The 21,552-nt window shown below is 50.6% G+C and overlaps 1 protein-coding gene across 1 annotated transcript; it reads left to right on the top strand.

The window, feature by feature from the left end:
- Window positions 1–1,781: 1,781 nt before the first annotated feature.
- Window positions 1,782–21,527, top strand: EMWEY_00038320 (hypothetical protein, conserved; the record flags this gene model as incomplete). The annotated part of the gene is made up of 16 exons (XM_013482325.1): window positions 1,782–2,234; window positions 2,447–9,695; window positions 10,027–10,139; window positions 10,393–10,519; window positions 10,699–11,864; window positions 12,098–12,245; window positions 12,433–12,740; window positions 12,942–13,283; window positions 13,475–15,081; window positions 15,412–15,470; window positions 15,651–17,669; window positions 17,915–18,150; window positions 18,854–19,104; window positions 19,430–19,700; window positions 20,045–20,578; window positions 20,748–21,527. The coding sequence occupies 16 exons, from the start codon at window positions 1,782–1,784 to the stop codon at window positions 21,525–21,527; spliced, it is 15,663 nt and encodes a 5,220-aa protein (XP_013337779.1).
- Between the last annotated feature and the right edge of the window lie 25 nt (window positions 21,528–21,552).

Here is a 21,552-nt window from a genome sequence, read left to right on the forward strand (position 1 = left end):
TATATATATATATATATATAGGGAGGGAGAGGGAGAGGGAGAGGAGACACATTACCATACCATCTTGCTTTTATGTTTTTCCCTTCTTTTTCTAGTACTTGTCTCCTGTCTCCTATTTGTCTCTTTTACAACAACAATAACAACAACAACAGCAGCAACAGCAACAACAGCAACACCAGGAATACGTATACGACTATTGTATGTATATATATATATATGTATATATATATGTATATATTTGTTTGTTATGTTGTTATGTGTATATATATAGATATATCCAACAACAGTACTAACAGTTGCTCGTGACCTAGAGAGCAGTCTGACCCCCCCTGAGGTGTCTGTGCTGCTGCTGCTCGAGCCATCAAGACAAAGGACAAAAAGAAGAAGAAAAGGGAATGCATTCTTTGATGTATTACAGAAAGTATTAGGTAGAGGAGACGGTTCGCAGGAGACAGAGACCATTGGTCACCCTACTGCTGCTGCTGGATCTATGAATAATACATCTAGTTCATCATCATCATCATCTGCAGCAGCAGCAGCAGCAGCAGCATTTGCTGCAGCAGCTGCAGCAGGTTTATCTGAAGCACCAGGTCCAGCAGATGCACAAGCATATAGAGGTGCTGCAGCACCAACAGCAGCAGCAGCAGCAGCAGCAGCATTAGCAGCAGCAGCAGAACCTCCAGATACATCAACAACAAGTGCAAAAGATTATAGAAAAAAATTAGATAATATTAGATCATTTAGTCCTGGTGTATATATAAGAATAGATTCACAATTATTTAGGACCTTATTGTCTCCTGATTTGCGTCTCCTTCTTCATTCATGCGCCGGTATTGTTGTTGTTGTTAGTCCCCAAAGGTGTCTCCTTGTCTTAGGAGAAAGTCTTAATCTTCTTAATGCAGCAAGAACTAAGGATCTATTATTATCCTCTAATATACAGGTATTATATGCATATACATATATACATATATACATATACATATATACATATACATATACATATATACATATATACATATACATACACATATACATGTACATATACATATATAGAAAGAGGAGACGCCTTATTTATTATATATACATATAAAGGAGACACCTTATTTATAACAGGGATTGTATACACAATAGAGAGACAACTAATACCCTACAAGGAGACACCTTGTTGTGGATAACAGGAGACACCTGATGAGGAGACAGACGTCCACATCTATAACCAGTGTTTGTGCATTTATCATCTTATTTGTACTCTTTGCTCCTGTTGCTGCTGCTGCTGCTGCTGCTGCTGTTGCTGCTATATGTGTGCAGCGTGCAGCACTACTTCGTCAAGGGGAGGCATTTTGTTCAGCAGTAGCAGGAGGAGACATTCAGCATCCAAATATATTATTAGATATAGAGTTAGAAAAAACTGTCTCCTTTGTTGTCCCTCGTCTTGCCTCTCGTCTCGATTGTGAGGGAATACAGATCGATTTAGGTAGTCTTAAGGCTAAGAGTCTCCTACAACCAAGGAGACTAACTTATCCTTCTTATCTAGATACTAATGCTCTTATTGATTCATACTCTTGCGAGTAAGAATTACTCCTGCTCCTCCTGCTGCTCCTGTTGTTGCTGATACTGCTGCTGCTACTGCTGCTGGGGTCTTTTCGTGTGCTGGGGCTGTTTTGTTGCTGCTGGCATACATGGCGCCGCTGCTGCTGCTACTGCTGATACTGTATCTCTTCTTCTTGCTGCTGTTGCTGCCTGTGTCTCTCAGGCTTACTGGTCTAACTGTGGCAAGGACGATGTCCTGCAGCAGAGATTTGCTGCGTCTACAGATGTATTTAGGGGGCCTCGTTGTGCCGTTCCCTCGTCGTCTCAGCAGTCTGCTGCAGCTCTCTGCAGCAGCAGCAGCAGCAGCAACTGCAGGAGGCGGGGCCTCTTGGATGTCGCAGCAGCCAGCATTAGCAGACATGGGGGGACACACGGAGACAGTAGGGGACTCTGCGTCTGGGCTCGCTTCCCGATATCCAGGTGGTGCAGCACAGTGGCAGCAGCAGCAGCAGCAGCAGGGTAAGGGTGGTAAGAATCAGGAATCTGCTGCGGGGACAGGTCATAAGAGTGAGGATACTCGAGGTGTCTCCTCTAACGGCGGATCAGCATCAGGTGTCTCCTATCTTGTTAGGCCTGTACAGACGAGTACGGTGTCTCTTAAGGTTGCTCATGACAAGTATAGGCCAGGTCTCCCCGCCTTCCATGTAAGTGTCTCCTTGTCTCCTTTTGTCCACTATATTTAATCTGCATATGCATGCGTGTACTGTCTCTGCTGCTGTACATGCATTCTCCTTCAGCTTCCGTTGCTCTTATTGTTGCATGCATTGCCGTTGCATGCATGCATTGCCCTCCAGTTGCTGCCGCAGTGGTTAATAATAATTCCTCTTCTTGCTGCTGCATGCATGCATGCATGCAGGTGGATGTAATTCAGGAGAGTATAGCTGTCTCCATATCGCAACACGACATCGAATTAGTCTCCAATTTAGCAGCAGAATCTCTTGAGATATTTTATTCATATTCTCCCCGTCTTGATGCTATTTTCTTAGATGCTGCACAGCAGCAAGCAGCATTAGATGCATGCATTCTGCAGCAAATGGAGGCCAAATGTGTGGAACTCGAGAAAGAGCAGCAGAGACAGCAACAGGAGCAGGAGCAACAGCAGCAGCAGCAGCAGGAGGAAGGACAGGATCAAGGTCATCAGCAGGGGCAGCAGCAGGGGCAGCAGCAGGGGCAGCAGCAGCATGTGCAGCAGCAACATCATAAGGAAGGAGATGTGGACGTCCGTAAAGCTTCGCACCCCGAAGAGGAGACAGTTGTCTCCTCGATTGCTGCAGCAGGGGTAGATCATACAACAGCTCTTGTAGGGACACAGCTAGCCCTTAGCAGGGCGAGGGCACAGGAGGCCCTTGCTTATGCATCTAATACATTGGTAAATAATAAACAAGGAGACATGTATATGGAGGTACATTGTGTACTAGGAGGTCTCCGATTGTCTCTTCTTCGTAGGGGCCCCACAGTTAGCTGCAAGGTTGGCTATGCAAGAGGAGACCCAGCAGCAGCACATCAACCCCCTGCAGCAGGAGACACAGAAGACATAGATTCATACGTCCCTACTGCAGCAGGAGGTGCTGGTGCATCTACTGCAGCAACAGTAGCAAGCGGATTCCAAGGAATGGCTGCTGCTGCTGCAGACCCTCCTCCACAAACCAGTGGTGGGGGGGGCCTCCGTGGCACCGGTCCAGGGCAGCATCTGCAGAACCGTCGCCGGCGTTGGCACTTTGAGTCTCCTGTTGCTGCTGCAGGAGGGACAGGTGCTGCTGCAGGAGGGACAGGTGCTGCTGCAGCAGGAGGTGGGGGCTTCTTCAGTGGATTTGCACAGGTTGCTGCATCTGCAGTTGAAGGATTAGCTGCGCAGCAGCGTGCTGCTTCTTTAATATCAGGGGAAGGGGGACAGGAGGGGACTACACAGGCAGTGTCTGTCTCCGGCGCTGCACGAGGGACAGCTCCCTCCTATGGTGGTTGGCTCTCTGCCTGTCTCCCCTTAACAGAGTGCAGCACAGGGCAAGCTTACCGTCCTTACCAGACAGTTGGACCACTGGTCACGTTGCTGCTAGGGGAATGCTTCATAGAGGCATTCACCTCTACAGAGGGTCTCCTCCATGCACGTGTCTCCTTACAAGGAGCTGAGTTAAGAGACGATACAAATATTGCCCCCTTGTGTCTCTCTTCTCTTTACTTAGGGTCTGGTGCCCTTGATCATCCACAGCATGAGGCAGCAGGAGCATCGCAGGAGGAGACAGTTGCTTCTCTTGTCTCTGCGGGGGACCGCAACAGTGACAGGGGAGACAGTCCAGGAACTGCAGCAGCAGCAGCAGCAGCGCCGTATCAAGTAACAGGCAGCAGCCAGAAAGGTGCTATGTATGAAGTTAAACAATCCGCACAAAGACTGCGGAGAGCTCGCACAGCCCTCCTCGTTACTGAGGCTAGGGCTGTTACTCCTTCTAGACAAGCGGAAACTGCTGAGCAGCAGCAGCAGCAGCAGCAGCAGCAGTATGGTAGTGGTCGTAAGGAGAACAGAACGGGCGACGATACCACTTTCCGTGGACGTGTTGCCGCGTCACCCCACAGCAGCAGCAGCAGCAGCAGCAGCAGCAGCAGTATAGGTGTTGGTGGTGTTAGTGGTGGTGGCTGTTCCTTGTTACAGTGTTGTCCACGTCGTCCCCATTTAGAAATAAATCTTCATGGTAATGCATTAGAGGAGACAGTTGATACACAAGTGTCTCTTTCTAATACAAGAGTTGTATTAGTATGGGAGGTACTGTATGAGGTATTACAGGTAGTTAGTCAGCTAGCTGAGGATATGCCAACATTTCAGCAGCCTCCTCCTCCTCTTGCTCCTCCTCCTCCTCCTGCATGGAGTATACCCCAACAGACAGCTAATCAACAACAACAGCAGCAGCAACAGAATCCTCAGCAGCAACAACAACAGCAGCAACAGAAACTGGAGGAACAGCTGGAGGCCGTCGTCCAGAGGCTGCTGCAGGCAAGGAAGAGATCCTTCTCTCTGCAGAGGCCAAGCAGGAATCCAAGTGTAGCAACAACAGACAGTCGATGGTTTAGTCTTGGGGGAGGAGACGATCCCAAGGACTCAGGGACATTTGCCTTATTCTCTACTCCTAATTATTCATGGGTACAGCAGCAGACATCAATGCAGCAGCAACAGCCAGGGTCTCCTGAACTAAGAGCAGCAGTAGCAGCAGAAGCAGATGCAGCAGCAGATGCAGCAGCAGCAGACTTCGCTGCTCCTTCCATGTCTCCTCATCATTTAGGCGAATTCCCTTTGCGATGTTCAACCCGTTTCTCCATTGATGCCGGCTCTTCAGGAGAGCAGCAGCACGAGCAGCAGCAGCAGCAGCAGCAGCATGTTGACAGTGAAGGAGAAGGGGTAGCTCCTCCTGGTTCTTTACCCTTGTGGGCACCAACGGGAGAGAGCGTCAATGCCTCTAGTTTTATTGATTCTTGCCGTTTGCGTCGTGCAATAGAGGCAACACAGTTAAAGGAGACAGCTATAAAGGAGACAGGTTATAATAAGGAGACAGTTGATAATAAGGGTACAAGTGTTGGTATAACAAGTATACATGATCGTAATAATAGAGACAGACAAAGGAGTCCCTTAACAGGGGTAAATGAGAGGAGACAGCGTCATAGAGGACATAGTATAAATAAAGGGTCTCTTATCCTATCCCATCTACGTCAGGCCTCTCGTTGGTGTCTCCCTGTCTCCGCATTCGCTGAAGGAGAGAGTATAAAAGCTGTTGGATTCGCTGCAGGGACTGAGGCATTTAATTATTGTAGGGGTCTCCCACAATTCCATTTTCGTCTCCGCATGCATCACGCAGAGATATGGCTACCAACAGAGCCTGTAAGAATGCCTATAGATCAGCATGTTGATGTACAGCCATCTCTTAGTAGACGTAGTGCTACTACTGCAGCACTCTCTGCTTCTTCCCATAACGAACGTAGGAGACAGCAACAGCAACAGCAGCAGCAACAGCAGCAGCAACAACAACAACAACATCAGCAACAACACCACCAGCAACATCAGCAACAACATCATGGGGACACAGGAGAGGGAGATGGGTCTAAGGGAGGTAGTGCAAGTGGTGGTGGGGCCCCTTCTGGGGGCCTCACTGCTGCACCTACTGGGGCCTTCGGTAGGAGAGGGAGGAATCTGCTTAATAAGCTCAGGTTTGATCATATCCTCTCTGCAGAGAGCAAGGGGGGACCCCCTACGGAGACAGGGACTGTAGCAGGATCCGGGGGAGGGAAGCGCCGCAAGGGAGGAGATGCACAGCAGCAGCAGCTGCTCCATCATCTTGTACCTGATGGGATAGCTGCAGCAGTCCCTGGGATCGTCTCTGGTCTGGCATTTGCTGCTGCAGGTGTCTCCAGCGCTACTGCAAAAGGGCGCAGGGCGATACTGGGGGCAGGACGCAGCAGTGCGGCACTGCAGCAGCAGCAACAGCAGCAGCTTTTGTACTGCAGCAGCTCCATGCCATCAGGAAAGAGATACTTCGTCCGTCCCCTTAAGGCATCTGCTGTTGACTACTGGAGGGGACTACGGAGGTTGGTGCTGCGGAGAGACAGAGCAACACCTGAGGGGACAGCAGCAATTGCTGCATGCGCTGCTCGTGTCCCTAAGCTTATAGCTGTCTCCGCAGGTTTCGAGGCATCCTTCTCGATGCTGTCGCTGCAGCAGCGGCAGCAGCAGCAGGAAGCGGAGGGAGGAGACGACAAGTCTCCTGAGGATACCATAGCAGAGCTTGCTGGTGTAAGGGAATTGGATAGCAGCAGGGCCTTCCTCTTGCAGAGCCTGTCTCCTTATTGTCCCTGTCTCTTTAGAGTAGGGTTGACTGTCTCCAGTTTGTGTGCTGTGGCTACACAACCAGAACTAGTGTCTCCTTTGCTCCCTTGTGTAGTAGCGTGGGAGCCGCTGCGGCTAGGGAGTCCCCTCCTGTCTCCTATGAGGACACAGCTACATATAACTGTGTGTCTCCCTTCTGCTAATGCGTTAAAGGAGAGGATATGTGGTATATGTCCGGAGACATCTGCTGCTATAAGGAGACGATATGGGCTGCTGCAGGGAATGGAGCCAGAAGGACTGTCTCTCCGTTTAGGTATAGAGCCTGTCTTCTTAACACTAGATACCCTCTCTGTTGTTCTTTCCTATCAGCTCCTATCTATAGCAGGGGCCCTTGCTCAGGAGACAGCTCGTCTCTTCCCTTCTCCTCCTCCTGATCCAAGGGCGAATGCAGCCGATGTCTCCGACACCAATACAAGCAACCCCAAGTCTCTTACTGCTGTTACCAATGCACTGCAGCACAGGCAGCATCCAGCAGCAGCTGCAGCAGGAATTGGCCCCATGTCTTATGATCCATACGCCGGTTCTGCTGCTGGATATACGCATGCAGAGGAAGAGCCTACAGGCAGCTCACGGGGTGTAGGCCATGGGGGTCTTAATCCTGTATTGGAGAGTTTTATTGCTGAGCAGCAGCAGGAGCAGCAGCAGCAGCGCCGGATATCCTCAGGAAGGGATGGTGTCTCCCCTTTGTTATTATCTCCTGCACCTGATGGTGGAGGAGAGAGGAGCTGGGGGGCCTCCCCATGGGGCCCCATACCTGAGGAGGAGACAACGGAGACAGCTTGTGTATTAACAACAGAAGAGGCTCTCGCAGGTTTGCTGCATACAACAGCAATGGCTGTTGAGGTGTCTGCTGAGCTTATTAGGGTGTCGCTATGGGACACCTTTAGTGTTAGTAGGAAGTGCTGCTTCTCTATTACTGTAGAGGATGTAGAGATAAAGGGGGCCTCTCGCCCCCGTTGCTCGGAGACGATCCCACTCGATCCCAGTACAACTACCCTCTCTGCATGCGCAGATCCATTCCTTAAGGCTTGCTGCTCTATGCTGCAGCACCAAGAGCTGTCAGCTCGTCACCAGAAACTACGCCGCAGGTTTATACATATTCAGGCCCCTATCAAGAGGAGAGACAGCAAGAGCAGCACATCGCAGCAGCAGCAGCAGCTGGTGATGCTGCAACACGCGGAGACAGCAACAGGCACAAGGATGAATCACCTCCAGACCTCCCCCTCATTCTCTAGTCGAGACTCTGATGATGATGGTCTCCCTAGTGTCTCCGCAGCGCATGCAGGGGGGTTTGCCAAGAGTCCCTTACAAGCAAAGGACTCCGTGGTGTCTCTTCTATCTAGCAGGAAGGAGAGACGCAAGAGCAGGAGACAGCAGTTTCAGCAGTTATTGGAGCAGCAGCAGCAGCTGCAGCAACAGCACCAGCAGATGCAGCAGCAGCAACAGGGGCAGCAGGGGCAGCCACTGCAAGAACGTCTAGGCTCGCGGTCTTTATCTCGGGGGTTAAGGAACATGGCGTCTGCTTCTCTTGTGCGGCGGCATGTGGATAAAGAAGCAGAGAAAGAACGTGATAGGGAGAGAGACAGAGAGACATATAGAGACAGAGCATGCAGCGGGCCCCAACTCCTTAGTGCTAATGACCGCATGCAAACAAGCGAGACACTACAAGGTCTTCCTTTTACAGAGGAGAGAAGAGAGGCAACATCTAGCGACATAGCGTCTGCGTGGTCCACTGGAGACATTTTCTGGCGTCTATGGAGAGACTTCGAGGAGCAGCAGGAGAAGCAGCAGCAGCAGCGACCGTTGCCAGCCCATACCAACGCGCAGCTGCAGCAAGGGGATGGAGGACATGGATTCATGCCTGTACTACCGACGGATGCAGGCGGTCCCTCTCCGTTATTATCAGCAGGTGCTGGGCAGCAGCCTCAGTTTCTGGGACAACTGCTACAACAGCAGCTGCAGCAGCAGCAACAGCAACCAATGCTGGTAACAAAGCATAGAAGTGCTAAGGTGTCTAGGCATGCACAGCGTCAAGGCAGCCAAATGCCCCACAGACGGAGAGGCTCATACTTCCGTCTCCCTAAGTCTTTCCGCCGTTGGGTAGTATCTCAATATAGAGGGCCGGGTACAGGCAATGGGCCCCCTCCTCCCCCTCCAATGGGTGTGGGGGGCCCTATGGGGCCCCATAACGACTATTTGGGTGGGGGCCCCTTTGGACCAGAGGTTGCAACAGGGGAGAGGCTACGACGTCTTATGCTAGCATCTGAACCATGGGCTAGTATGGATATGAATTTTACTGTCTCTGCTGAGCATTTAAATAGACTAGAGGGGACAACAGATGCAACTGTTGAGCCATGGAGATTGGAGACAGTTGGACGTAAGGCCTCATTGGCTGAGCCTACACTTCTTGATCTAAGAGCATCATGGCTTAATCTTAATTTTAATGTTGCTCTTGCTGATGCTCTTCTTGTTTATGGTTATGCCCTTATTGGTGTTGTTGTAAGACAGAGGGCTCTCCTCCATCTTAATAGCCGCAGATTAGGACCCAAGACCGTGGGGGCCCTTGGGGGCCCCGGTGGGGGAGGGGCCAATAGAGATATCTGCGGACAAACAGTTTATGGGGGGACATTAAAGAGACCCGAGTCCTTGGAGACACGCAGCGCTCGTCTTGCTGCTGCTGCTGCACCCACGGAGTTAGGGGCGCAATCGGAGCTGCGGTCTCAACATCCTCAGCAGCAGGGAGTGTGCTGTTCTGGGGAGGAGAGCGAGGCTTCGCATGCACTTGCTGCTGCTGCTGCCGCAGCAGAAGTACCTGGTTATTATGCTGTATTGCGCCCTGATGGGACAGTTGTAGGGAGCAGCGGCTTTGATCTTTTTGCCCCCCTTGAGGATGCACTGTCTCTTGAGCTGTTAGGAGACCATTTGCTGCAGCGATCCTCTGTGCATATGTCTCCTTGTGCTGAGTTTGCTGGGGACCAGCTTAAGGAGGCGCAGCAGCAGCAGCAGCAGCATGCAACGCCTACTCCTCCTGTTGTTGCAGATGAAGCAACAGATAAGGAGACGGGAAGACCTGCTGCCCTTACACACCCTCAGCAGCAGCAGCAGCACCCTTCGCATACATCTGCTGCTGCATCGCAACCAGACGGCAGCAGTCCTGCAGCAGAGACCACCAACAGAGACCAAGCCAGCAGCAATCCTATGCTGTATAATCTACTAGGACAGCCTATAGCCATTATGACAGGTAAGGATTAATCTATTCCCTTTGCTGCTGTCTTACCTTTGCTGCTACTTTGCTGCTCTCGTGCTGTCTTCCTGCTGCTGGTTTTCCTGCTGCTGTACCCAGCTGCTGCTGCTGGAATGCGTGTTGCTGCTGTTATTTCATGGTTGCTGCTGTCGTGCCTCCACCCGCATGCATCTTTTCTAGCTTTTGTTGGTTTTTTGTGTTTGCATGCATAAGTGTTAGGAGGCACTAATCATGAGGTGTCTCCCCATGCACACTGTAAGCATATATACATACATGTATACGTATATTTATATGTATATATACCTTATGTGTCTCTTTGTGTGTATAGATCTGCACTGTGAGGAGGGGGCAGATGTATTAAGTGGCAACTGGACAGTCTTAAGAGACCAAGGAAGCTTTTGTTTGCCTGTTGATGAGAACGGCCGAGTGTCTCCTTTTATAGTTCGTCTCCGTTTACTTAATTATGTTTATGATTTACCATCTAAACTATTTTGCTTCAGTGCGGAGACAAGGGAGGTTATCCGTCTCTCTGTCCCTGAGCAACCCCTTCCCCCTAACCTGCATCTGCAGCATGAGGATGGAATAGAGGGAGGAGACGAGGCATCTGATGCCCCTACTAAGAAGGGCCCTTTCTCTCAGGTGTCTCCTCCTATTCGTCCTCGTATGGTTCGTAGGAATTCTGGTGATCCTACAGGTTATGATGGTTTCCGTGGAGGTGGTGGTAATGGTGGGGGCCCCAGGGGCCCCTCAAGGGCTGGGGGAGCCCTACACAGGGGCCCCCTTGCGTCAAGTGCTTTTAAACGATTTCGACGTAGAGGGTGGTATGTACCCTCTGCCTTACCTCGGCCTCGTTCTTCTGTATATTTATTATGGAGGACATCTGCCTTCGCCTCTGCTAGTGGTATACCTAGACATGATTTATTCCTCTCTTCTTGTGTCTCCGTAAGGAATGCAACAGAACTGTCTCTTGCTATATTACCTACTGTCCCCGGTCCTACAGATGAGAGGACATCTGTATTTGCTGCATTTAGGCGAAAGTTTGCTGTGCAGCCATCAAGACCTCCTACAACGTCCATGCCTCCTTTCTTGCGGGGACTAGAGGCTTTAAAACACCAAGAAAGAAGAAGCAAAAGGAGACAGCAGATGCACGAACATTCGCAGCAGCAGCAGCAGCAGCAGCTAAGAACATTCCCTCCTGTTCTAAAACTGCCCGCTATGGAGCACTATATCATTGAGGACCCCACTAGTACAGATATTGGTCGTAAGTTCTCCATGGTCGCAGACTGTCCTGATGACGACGACGATGCAGCAGCAGCAGCAACAGCAGCAACAGCAACAAGTGCTACCTCAACTGCAACAACAGCACAGCCAGCAACCACCTCCGCATCCAGTGCTCCTGCAGGCAGCACCGCACAAACACCAGGCAGGGTTAAATTCGCTGTTGAGGGTCTTATTCAGCAGCGGCAGCTTCATCTGCAGCAGCAGCTGCAGCAGCAGCAGCTCCAGCAGCTGCTGCAGAGCCAAGTCCATAGAGACAAGGCCTCGAGGTCGAAAGAATCGCTCCGTTCAGATAGTCTCCTCAACCTCCAGGGGGTGAACGTCGCCTCTGACGTTTCGTCGACCCAACCGGTAGCAGATGCAGCAGCAGCAGCACCAGCAGGAGCAGGAGGCAGAGAGGCGGAGGAGGGCGTAGGCGAGGGCGCTTGGGGATGCAGCGATGCATCGCTTGTAATAGGAGACGAGAAGGAGAGGGGATCCCCAGGGGCACCCGCCTTAAAAGGGGCCATCCCCGGTAAGAGCCCTCGCTCTCCCCGTGAAGATGACCGTTTGCTGCAGCCGTTGGATGCGAAGGAGCAGCGTCGATCCCAACGCCGCCGTAGCCGCGGACAGCACCGGGATCCTCGGGATCGAGTGGGGTCTCATTCTCCTGGGAAGAGGAGACGATCCCGATCCCGTGAGCGTCAACAAGAAAAAGTTCCTCTTACACTTGGTGTTGATTATTTAGTCCTTGATGGACGTGACCGTCAGCTCCTGCCTCTCCCCCTCTTCTGGCAACTTACGGATAATACCCCTCTATGGTGTTGTCTTGCTGATCGTATTCCTAAGTATAAACATAAACTTAGAAAGTTCGTTCTTAACCCCAAAAATGCAGACTTCCTAGCAGAGGTAACTTTAACCCCACCTACTAATGCTGCCCTTGCTGCTGCTTGCTTGCTCTGCTTGTGGCACTGGTGGTGTTGGCGCCGCTGCTGTTCTCGTTTGCTGATGCGCTTTCTGTTGCTGCTGTCGTTGCTGCTGTCTCGCATTGCTGCTGGCGTTCGCGTTGCGGTTGCTGCTAGTGGTGGTTAGCATGCATTGTATTATGTATCTGCTGCTGCTGTATTAATTGTGTTTTCTAGGAAAAGTCCCAAAGGGCATTTACCGGTTCTTTGTTAGCGAAGTATAGAAATAAACGCTCTTGTCTCCCCCCTAAACAGATCCATATTGGAGATGGCGTCGCCCTCTCTGCCTCAGTTGTAGGCGTCGCTCTTCGATCCAATGGCATGAGTGAGACAATGTGCTGCTGCTGCTGCTGCTGCTGTTTTTGCTCCCTTTGTTGCAGCTGCTGTTACTGTCGCTGCTGTTTCTGTTGTAAGCTTCCTGCCGCTTCTCTACCCCATAACCTGTTTGTCTGAGTCCCCTTATTTGTGTCGCCGTATTTTTGTCTCCTTTTTTATGTATCCTTTCTTAACAGGCCGATCGAACTTTGAAGGTCTCTTCTTTGAGATAGTCTTAGAGCACTGTCTCTGCGTCTGCAACCGTCTCCCTCGGCCTATTACGCTGCGTTTTAATCAGCGGGATTGCGGCGGCACTGCATTGCAGCAGCAGCAGCAACAGCAGCAGCAGATGCTTACATTCGACTCCTTTATTCCTCCTCCACCCACAGAGATGCAGATAGAAGCAGGAGAAGAGGTGTCTCTTCCTGCTGACCCTTCGCATATCTCCGTTTGTTTCGGTCCCCGTGTATCCCGGCCTATAGATGTAGACTTCATTAGCGCAGGGGTAAGCAGAGACTGCATTGGCGTCTCCACAAGTGTCTCCTTCCTTGCTGTCTGTCTCCGTTCTCTTGCTGTCTGTGTCTTGGTTGTTCTCTGTGAGTTTCCTGCTCGAATTGCTGCAGATGTGCCAATTGCTGCTGCAGCGGGAATCGATCGTTGTTCTTATCATTGCTGTTTATGCTGTTGTTTCTGCTGTTGCTTGCAGACGAGTGTGCAGCGCGTAGTGATGCAGAACTGTACGGAAGATACTTCTTCCCGCAGCGGTAATCGGCTGAGCCCTCAGGCGACGGAGCGATCTGCCTCTTTCTCTGGGGACGAGGAGGACGGGGACAGATTGGAGGAGGCGGAGGTTTTAGACAACAGCGCCAGTGGATGGGGAGCTGCAAAGACACTTGATCAGGAGTCCCTTCATGAGCCTGCTGCTCTTCTCCTATGGGCAGAGACAACTGACCACAAGGGAGGCAGCAAAGCAGCAAACTCAGCAACAGCACAGCGACTCTTCCATGGCACCTTCGTCAGGACTCTTACCATCTTCGCCGACTTCTGGGTAAGCAAACCTCCTGGCTAGCCAGCTTGCTAGCTAGCTACTTAGGTAGCTAGCCAGCGACGTCGCTGGTCGCCCTCTGCCTTTGTGAATGCCTACGTCTATGCGTATATCTAGGACCATATGTATATGCATTTGTCTGTGTCTTTGTCTATATCTATATCTGTGTCTTTATCTGTGTGAATTGCATGCAGGTGGTGAATAGGACAGGTTATGTCCTATTATTACGCCGTCATGGCAATGGCAGTCTACAGTCTTTGCCTCCATTTCAACGAGTTGTCTTATCTCATGATTTTGGTGCATCTCGTTTAGCTGTTGGTCTTCCTGCGTCTCAATTTAATTTTGTTAAAGGATTTGATTTATATGCAAAAAAGGAACCATCGGGGCTTCGTAGATGTCTGCATGCAGCATTCTCTTCTCGACAAGACACAGCAGCATGGTCATCAGAATTCCTTCTAAGTGATATGGGGGCTTATCAGATACAATTAGATCGTACAGAGGCTAATCCTTTGCTGCATTATTCTGTCTCTATGGGTATTGCTCCTGCACCTTTCTCTCGTACTACTGTTGTTGAAATATTACCTGCATACGTTCTTGTTAATGAGACGCATAAGCCTTTGTGGGTATGCGAGGCCCCTGGGGGCCCCGATGCACGCTGCCATCTGTTAGAGCCGGGGGCCCTTATTGAGTTCCATCCACAAGGAAAGAGGCCTGTCTCCATCCTTATTACGGCTATCCCTCAGAAGGGGCTCGTAAGGAGACACGCCAAGTGTATTGTCTCCTGGGACAGTTCGCAGCCGGATAACAACAACGACCCAGCAGCTACAAACAACCAGACCACCCTTCAGCCGCAGCAGCAGCAATCGCAGCAACTGCAACAACATCTGCAACTGCAACAGCAACTGCAGCAGCAACAGCAGCAGCAGCTTATGTTCGGGGGTGCTCCCAGTGAGCACTCGGACATATCCAGAAGAAGTCTTCCGTTGTCTGTAGACAATACCAACAGACTTGGGGCACCTCCTATGTCCTTCAGTCCCCTCCCGGTGGGCCTGCAGCAGCAACCGCAGCAGCAGGTACTGCAGCAGCAGCTCCTGCAGCATCAGCTGCAGCAGCAGCAGCAGCTGCAGCAACGGCCATTGGATGGATTTGGCGTAGGAGACGGCCTGACATCCTCTGAGGGAAGTAGGAAGGTGTCTCTACAGTTGGGTTGTGGGGACGGGCTGGGGGGTCCCTTGGGCTCCTCAGCCCCTCCCTCTGCTGTACAGTCTCCTAGGGGCCCTGTCCCCCAGTTTGCCCCTGCTTCTTCTTCCCGTGGGTTAGGTAATTCATGGCAGCTAGCAGAAGAAGACAACAGCAACGAGTCTTCTGTAGGGATTGTCTGGTCGGGGCCTGTGGATATAGACAGTGCCCGTCTTGTTCAGGTGCGGCATCCACAGGAGGTAAAGCCACAAGAACCTGTAGGAGCAGCAACAGCAGCAGGAGGTCCGCTAGCAGCAGCAGCTGCTGTTCCTCCTTTAGGACTTCCTGGTGCTGTACCTCTCGGGAGGCCACCGGTGAGGGGAAGCAGCGGTCCGGGTAGCAGCAGCAGCAGCACCAGCTCCTTCTGTCTAACAGAAGTAGAAGTTTGTCTGTATTCTGGTGCCAAGTTTGTCCGTCTTAGAGATCCTCCTATCCCTGATTTTGTTCTTATTAATAAAACTTCTTTCCCTCTGTTTGTTGGCCAACATGGTGTTGCTGCCCATGAGGTCCTAATGCCTGTCCCAAGGCAATACCTCAAGAAGAGTTATGAATTCCTAGGGAGGTGAGCCATCAGCTAACACACACACACACACACACACACACACACACACACACACACACACAAACACAAAGCAGTGCAGCAGCAGCTGCAGACCTGCGCAAGTCCCCAGATTCAGACCCTCACACTCTTCATTGCTGTGTGTACGGAAAGGGCGGTGGTTGCGTGTTGTATTTTTGTTGGGCTGATGTTGTATATAGTGTCCTTGCTGCAGTTGTTGCTGTGTATACTTGTCCCTTTGTCTCCTTCGTGTCCTTTCTTATATGCGTAAAATATTGTAGGTGCTGCTATCAATTGCTCCTGCTGCTGCTGTTGCTGGTGCTCGTGCTGCAGGTACGGGCTCCCATTTGCCTTCTATGACCCAACAAAGGAGAAGAAGCTTGAAGTATGGCGTATGTCAACAGCGCCGCCTTCAGGCCATCGTCTCTCTGGCCGTTTGTCTCATCTGCATTCCCGTTTAAGGAGTGGTAGTAGACAAGGCAGCTCAGCGCGGGCGTTTAATTCCATAGCTCCGGTGGGGGGGCCCCTGGGGGGCCCTTTAGGGGGTCCTACTTTGGGTGGCCGGTTCACAGGAACTCTTGCGGGACCGTCGACAACGGGGTCGCCTATGAGAGCCTCGCTGCAGCTATATTCAGCGGCTGCAGCTGCGGCTGCCCCTGAGGAGATGGTTACGAAGGTAGATGGGGCGACTCTGCGCCGTATACGGAGGGAATATGCGGAGAGTATTAGTCTGAAGACATCACAAGGGCAGCAAGGTTTAATTCGTCTTGTGCTGCAGAGCAGCTCGGCTCCTACAGTGGCGGGGGGACCTCCTGGACCAGTGGACCGTGTGGTGGTGTGTGTACGGAGGCCAGTGGTCAAAGGGAGTACGTACTTGGTGTTTTTCGAGGCAACGACGCGCGCCTCTCCAGAGCTAGTGAGGGGCCACACACGGGGCCTCCTTGGAGGTGTGGGGAGAGTCATAGAACAAATGCCATGGGCGGAGAAACCTGAGCAATTCATAGCAATGGGGGCAGAGGGTGCTTGGCGTCTTGCGGAGACAGGCGCAACGCAACTAGAGAAATATCTTCCCTGGCCAGGCAACGAGCCCTCTCATTCTCCCTTAAAAATCACCAATAATAATAATAGCTTGAATCCAGGTGCAGCAGCATTGGCTGCTCCTCTTGCTGCTGTTGGGCCTCCAAGCAGCAGCCTTCCGTCACGGAACTCATCCGCAGTTGACAGCAAGTCTGCTGCTGGTGTCCCTGTGGAGCCATTAGTTGATTTGGCCTCTATGGCGAATGGCGGGCCCCCGCGGGGGCCCCTGGACCCTCCTTGCAGCCTGCGTAGCCCGCGGAGTAAGCAGGACGAGTGGGGTATGGGTTATGCTGATGATCGACAGAGGATGGCAGGATGCCGCACAAAGGAGACAAAGACAGGGGGAGGAGGCTTCTCCCTGTCTCCTAAGAAGAGACACTGGAGACTGGGGGGACGATCTATGGGTTTGGGTCAGGGAATGTTAAATGATGGAGGAGAAGGCTGTGGTGGGGAGAGTGATGAGGAGGAGACAGAACGTGTCCCTTTGTTTAGTACGGAGTTAAGTTTAAATTTAGTGTTAGTTGGTGCAGGATTGTCTCTTATTGACAGCAAACCTGCAGAGATATTTTATGGATCTGTTGAATTGCTGCAGTTGGCATTTAATTCTTCACAAGAAGGAGAAAAATTGCGCGTTAGTGTTCGTTGGGTACAAATAGATAATCATGCCCCTCTTGCTTATTACCCAACAATGCTGCGGCCTATTACAGATATGCAGGCGAATTTAAGGGAAGGAGACACCTCTCGCAAGCCCTCTGCAGCAGGAGGAGGAGGAGGAGCAGCAGCAGCAGGAGGAGATGCAGAAGGGACAGGAGACAGTTCTGGTCATAATGCACGTCTCTCAGCAGGACATGGACAGCACAGCCCTCAAGGGCCTTATGGCCAGCACGGGGAGACACCCTCACAGCACCATGGTCCCCTGTCTCCTCGCATGGGGGGAAGGAGAAACGCGGTGGTCGACCTAAGGAATAACCAGCCGGCAGATGGCGAAGAACGCGATGGAGGGGACGCAGACGTTGATGCGGGCCCCCGTGGAGGATTCCCAGGCAGCAACCCCATGGGTCCCCTTGGCGCCGCCCATGGGCCCTTTGGGGGCCCCCATGCTCCTTTTGGAGGTCCCCAGGGTCGTCGTGGTCCCCATCGACTGGGTGCAATTGCTGCTGCACAGAACCAAGACCCTTCCCTGGCTCCTCTCCCTCTGCAGGAAGCGGAGGAAGCCGAGGGTTTGCATGCAGACACCGATGGCCTTCAACTACTTGGAGAAGAAGAGGCAGTGGCACAGTTAGTGCTACAGAGGCGTAACACTATAGATGGTAGAGGTCTTACAGTTATACCTCAGTGTGTCTTACGTCTTGCGCCTATGTCTGTTAATATTGACTTTCAACTGGCCTTCGCTCTCCTCCTATTTGTTGATGATCTCCTACAAACTGCTGACTTCGATCTCCTACAACAAAGTGTTAAAGATATACGCACCTCAGAGACAGACCCTACTAGCCCCAGCTGGAGAGCTATGCTAGGTTAGTCTATGCATGCAAATATATTCATGCTTTTGTCTCCTTCTTTATGTGCATTTACTACCTTAATATAAGCAGATGTTTATGTGCATATTTACGCTAAAGTGCTGTTAAGTATTTATGCAGTTGCACTTATTTTTCTGTAGTTGTGTCTATATATACACCGTGCATAAATGTGAATATTATTTCCTCCCTACAAACTGTATAATTGTATATGTGTATTTATGCATGCATGCATACGCCTGCAGGTCCAGCTGAGGGAGCCCTCTCCGAGGTGATTCGTGGTAGTGGTGGTGATGGTGCAGGGAAGGTATATTTGGGTACTCTTGACGTTGGTCGTGTGGTATTAGTAATAAATATACGTAATAAGAGGCAAGGAGGAGAAGAGGAGGAGCAACCTCATAGCGAGTTAATACGTGGTGTATTAGCTATAATGAAGAGTAGTCCTTATATAAGTGATGCTAATCTTGTCTTTGCCCCTGAGGTACACCAGAGCTTATGCGGCCCCCTTGTTGTCCTTGTCTCCGATATACTACAAACTTACATAGGACAAGCAATTAAACAAATCTTTCAATTATTAGGGGCTGTTGACTTATTGGGTAACCCCGTCATCATGTGTAAACATTGGAAGGCAGGAGCAAGAGGATGCTTCTATGTACGTACACCCCACACCCCACACACATATACACAAAACAATCTTTTATTCTCATATGTATTATCTTCTTGTTATCTATGTAATATATTATGTATATGCATTATTGTACTGTGTATGTTGTTCTATATGTACATATATACACATGTACATATGGATGCATGGGCGTATATGCATGCAAATATATGTATACACCTGTATATTAAGCATAAAGCGTATTACGATCCATACAGCCTGTCGTGTGTGTTGCTATTAGTAATTGTTTGTAATTGTTTGCATTTGTGCACATTGTGTGTTGGTGTCTTAATGTTTATTGTTGTCTTCGTTTACCTGCGCATGCACATGAGGTACATGTGCCCGTTGTGGGGTGTCGCATTGGGGTGTCTTCTTGTTGTTTCTTATTCTTTTGCTGTCTCCCTCTGTGTATGGACTAACTAGGAGAGCTTGCATGCATGTATCTTATCTTGTGTGTATTCCCTGCATGCATGCATACACCCATATCATCTTGTGTCTCATCATGCATGCGTTTCTTCAGGAATTACGCCGTGGTTTAGCATTATGGGGTACTCCTGGCTTTGCCTGCATATCCTTTGGTCGTGGTTTAACACGTTGCGGCATGGGATTTATTGGCGGTCTCCTCGACTCTTCCGGTCGTCTCTTTGGCTCGTGGTTCCAATGCTTTGAGGCATTAGCTAGAAATGCCGATGTATTCTCTGTATTACCATTCGCACAAGGTCAAGGAGGAGGAATTGCTGATCAACCAGGCAGCATCGCTGAAGGACTTGTGTAAGAAATACACACAATCATATACATATGCATACATGCATGCATGCATGCATACATACATGCGTGCATATGTAGAGCATCCGTGTGCATCTCCACGCATGTTGTATGTATGGTTGCATATGCTCGCGCATGCAAATTTGTTTCTGAGGTTGCAAGGTGTTAGCTTTTCTCTCTATGCATGCATGCATGCATGCACGTGGATAATATGGTTTGCATGCGTAAATATCTCTGCTGCTGCATTTATGTGTCGAGTGTATATGAATATATATGTATGTATATGTATGTATATATGTATATGCATGTATATGTGTATATGTGTATACAGGAGCGGCGGCAAGGGTTTTGCATTTACATTTGCCTTATCATTAGCGAATTTTTGTGGTAAACCATTTAAAGCAATGCAAATGTATTTATCGCAGCCATCAGTAACAACAAAAACAGATAAATTATTAGCAGGCAGCAAAGGGCTTGCTATTGGTGCTGCATCGGGCCTTGGATCCTTATGCTTTGGTGTACCTTCTTCCCTCCTCCTTCTTCTCTCCTCGTCATGTGTTGGAGCCCTTAATCAAATACAAGCTGTACCCATGCTTGAATCCGTAAGACACACATCCAGCCTCCTGCTAACCCTGTTGCTGCTGGTGCTGCTGCTGTGGTTGCTGCTGCTTCGCCTTCCTTCTCCTGTCACTGCTGCGCTGCTGCTGGTTTTGGGTCTTTCGCTCTTAATGCATTTCTTTTCTGTATGGTTTCCCTTCCTCTTATTCTCGTTGCTGCTGTTGTTGTGTCTTTCTTGTTGGTGTTCAAGTTTGTATCTATTGTATAATTCTTCCCTCCTTTTTGTTCTTTCGCCCTTGTGTCTATTTTCACCGTTATTCTTGTCGGTATCGCTGCTGCTGTTGTTGCTGCACGTTGCTGCTGGGATGCTGTCTGTTCTTGTGCTTAGGTGCGCCCCCGTCGTGTCTTTTGTATTGGTAGTTGGCGTCCTGATAGTTATAGCTTTGCCTTAGCTATAACCCAAAGTTCGATCCCCCGATCCCCACGATCCCCTCCTGCTCAGCTGCTGCTAACAATACCGGTGTCTAGACACCGTGAGGAGGGGGATGGTATGGTGCCTGCATGGGCAGGAGCGCCGCTGCACCAGCTGCAGTCTTGGCAGCAGCAGCGCAACGCAGCGCAGCAAGGAGGGGGCCCCAGACGCCGCCGCATGCAGTTGTGTCTTGCCGTTGGTCTTCGTAAGTTGGGGCTGCTTGAAGGTAAACATGTGCTGTGGAGTTGCTATAGAGGAGAGGTAGTAGAGCTTAGGGTTGTAAGAGAATACAGCAGCAGCAGCAGCGCCAACAGCAACAGCAGCAGCAGCAACATACACTGCAACTTCTTCCTTAGAGTTCTTCATTATAGGAACAGAGGCAATAGACCGCCGCCTGATGATGGGCTAACAAGACAGACTCGCGAAGGACTTCGACAAAGAGCAGAACTCGTGAGATCCTGCTTGTGCTTCTGCTCTGTTGCTGTTGTTGCTGCTGCTGCTACTTCTGGTGTCCTGTTGCTGCTGTTGCTGTTGTTATAGTACTATTTGTACTGCTGCTTCTGCGAATCCTCTTTTCGACACGCTGCTTACGTGTGTGTTGCTGCTGTTGCATTCTTAGGGGGATGCGGATGTGCAGCTGCCGGCAACAGCCAGCTCTACCTCGAGTACGAGCTTCCCCAGCAGCACGACCAGCAGCACGAGCAGCAGCAGCAGCAGCAGTAGCAGCAGCACATACTCCGACGAAGAAGGGGAAGAGGAACTCTACGACGAGTTTTCTGAGAGTAGTTCTTCTTACCTGTCAGGTGGCGTAGAAAGACGCCCTTCTGCGGATCCGGAAGCAGCAGCAGCAGCTTCGCCAGCAGCGGGAGGAGCTGCTGCTCCCGTAGTAAGAACAGCAACAAAGGGAGGCCAAATCGATGGCCTCCGTACAGGCAAGAGCAACGTCTCTAAGCCTACAAGAACTATATCAACTCTTGCTGCCTTCATAAGGGGTTCCCGTCTCCCTAGATCCTCTATTAAGGAGAATATTGAACTGCAGCAGCTCCAGCAGCAGCAGCAGCAGCAGCAGCGTTGGGTTTCGTCTCCTGATTCTGCTGCACCGCAGGACGAAGTTGATTCTGGGCCGGTTTCTCAGTCGCGACAACAGCTACAGCTGCATCAGCAGAGGCAGCAGCAGCGGAGTGCATGGCAGGTATTAAAAAAGACAAAGGTAGGGGGGTGGTTATTAGGAGGAGGAGGCAGTGAAGAAGATGATGTATTTAAACAAACTTTTGTCTCCCGATGGATTGAATTCCCCACAGAGACAGCCGCCCTTCAGGCCTTTGATGTCTTAGCCCAACTCTTAGATAGTCCACCAGGACAAGGGCTTGCAGAGGGGACTCGTTGCCCCCTTGCATAAATATATATATATATATATATATATA

This window comes from Eimeria maxima, genomic scaffold (assembly GCF_000499605.1).
Source record: "Eimeria maxima Weybridge genomic scaffold, Emw_scaff591, whole genome shotgun sequence".
In the NCBI taxonomy this organism is placed as follows: Eukaryota; Apicomplexa; class Conoidasida; order Eucoccidiorida; family Eimeriidae; genus Eimeria; species Eimeria maxima.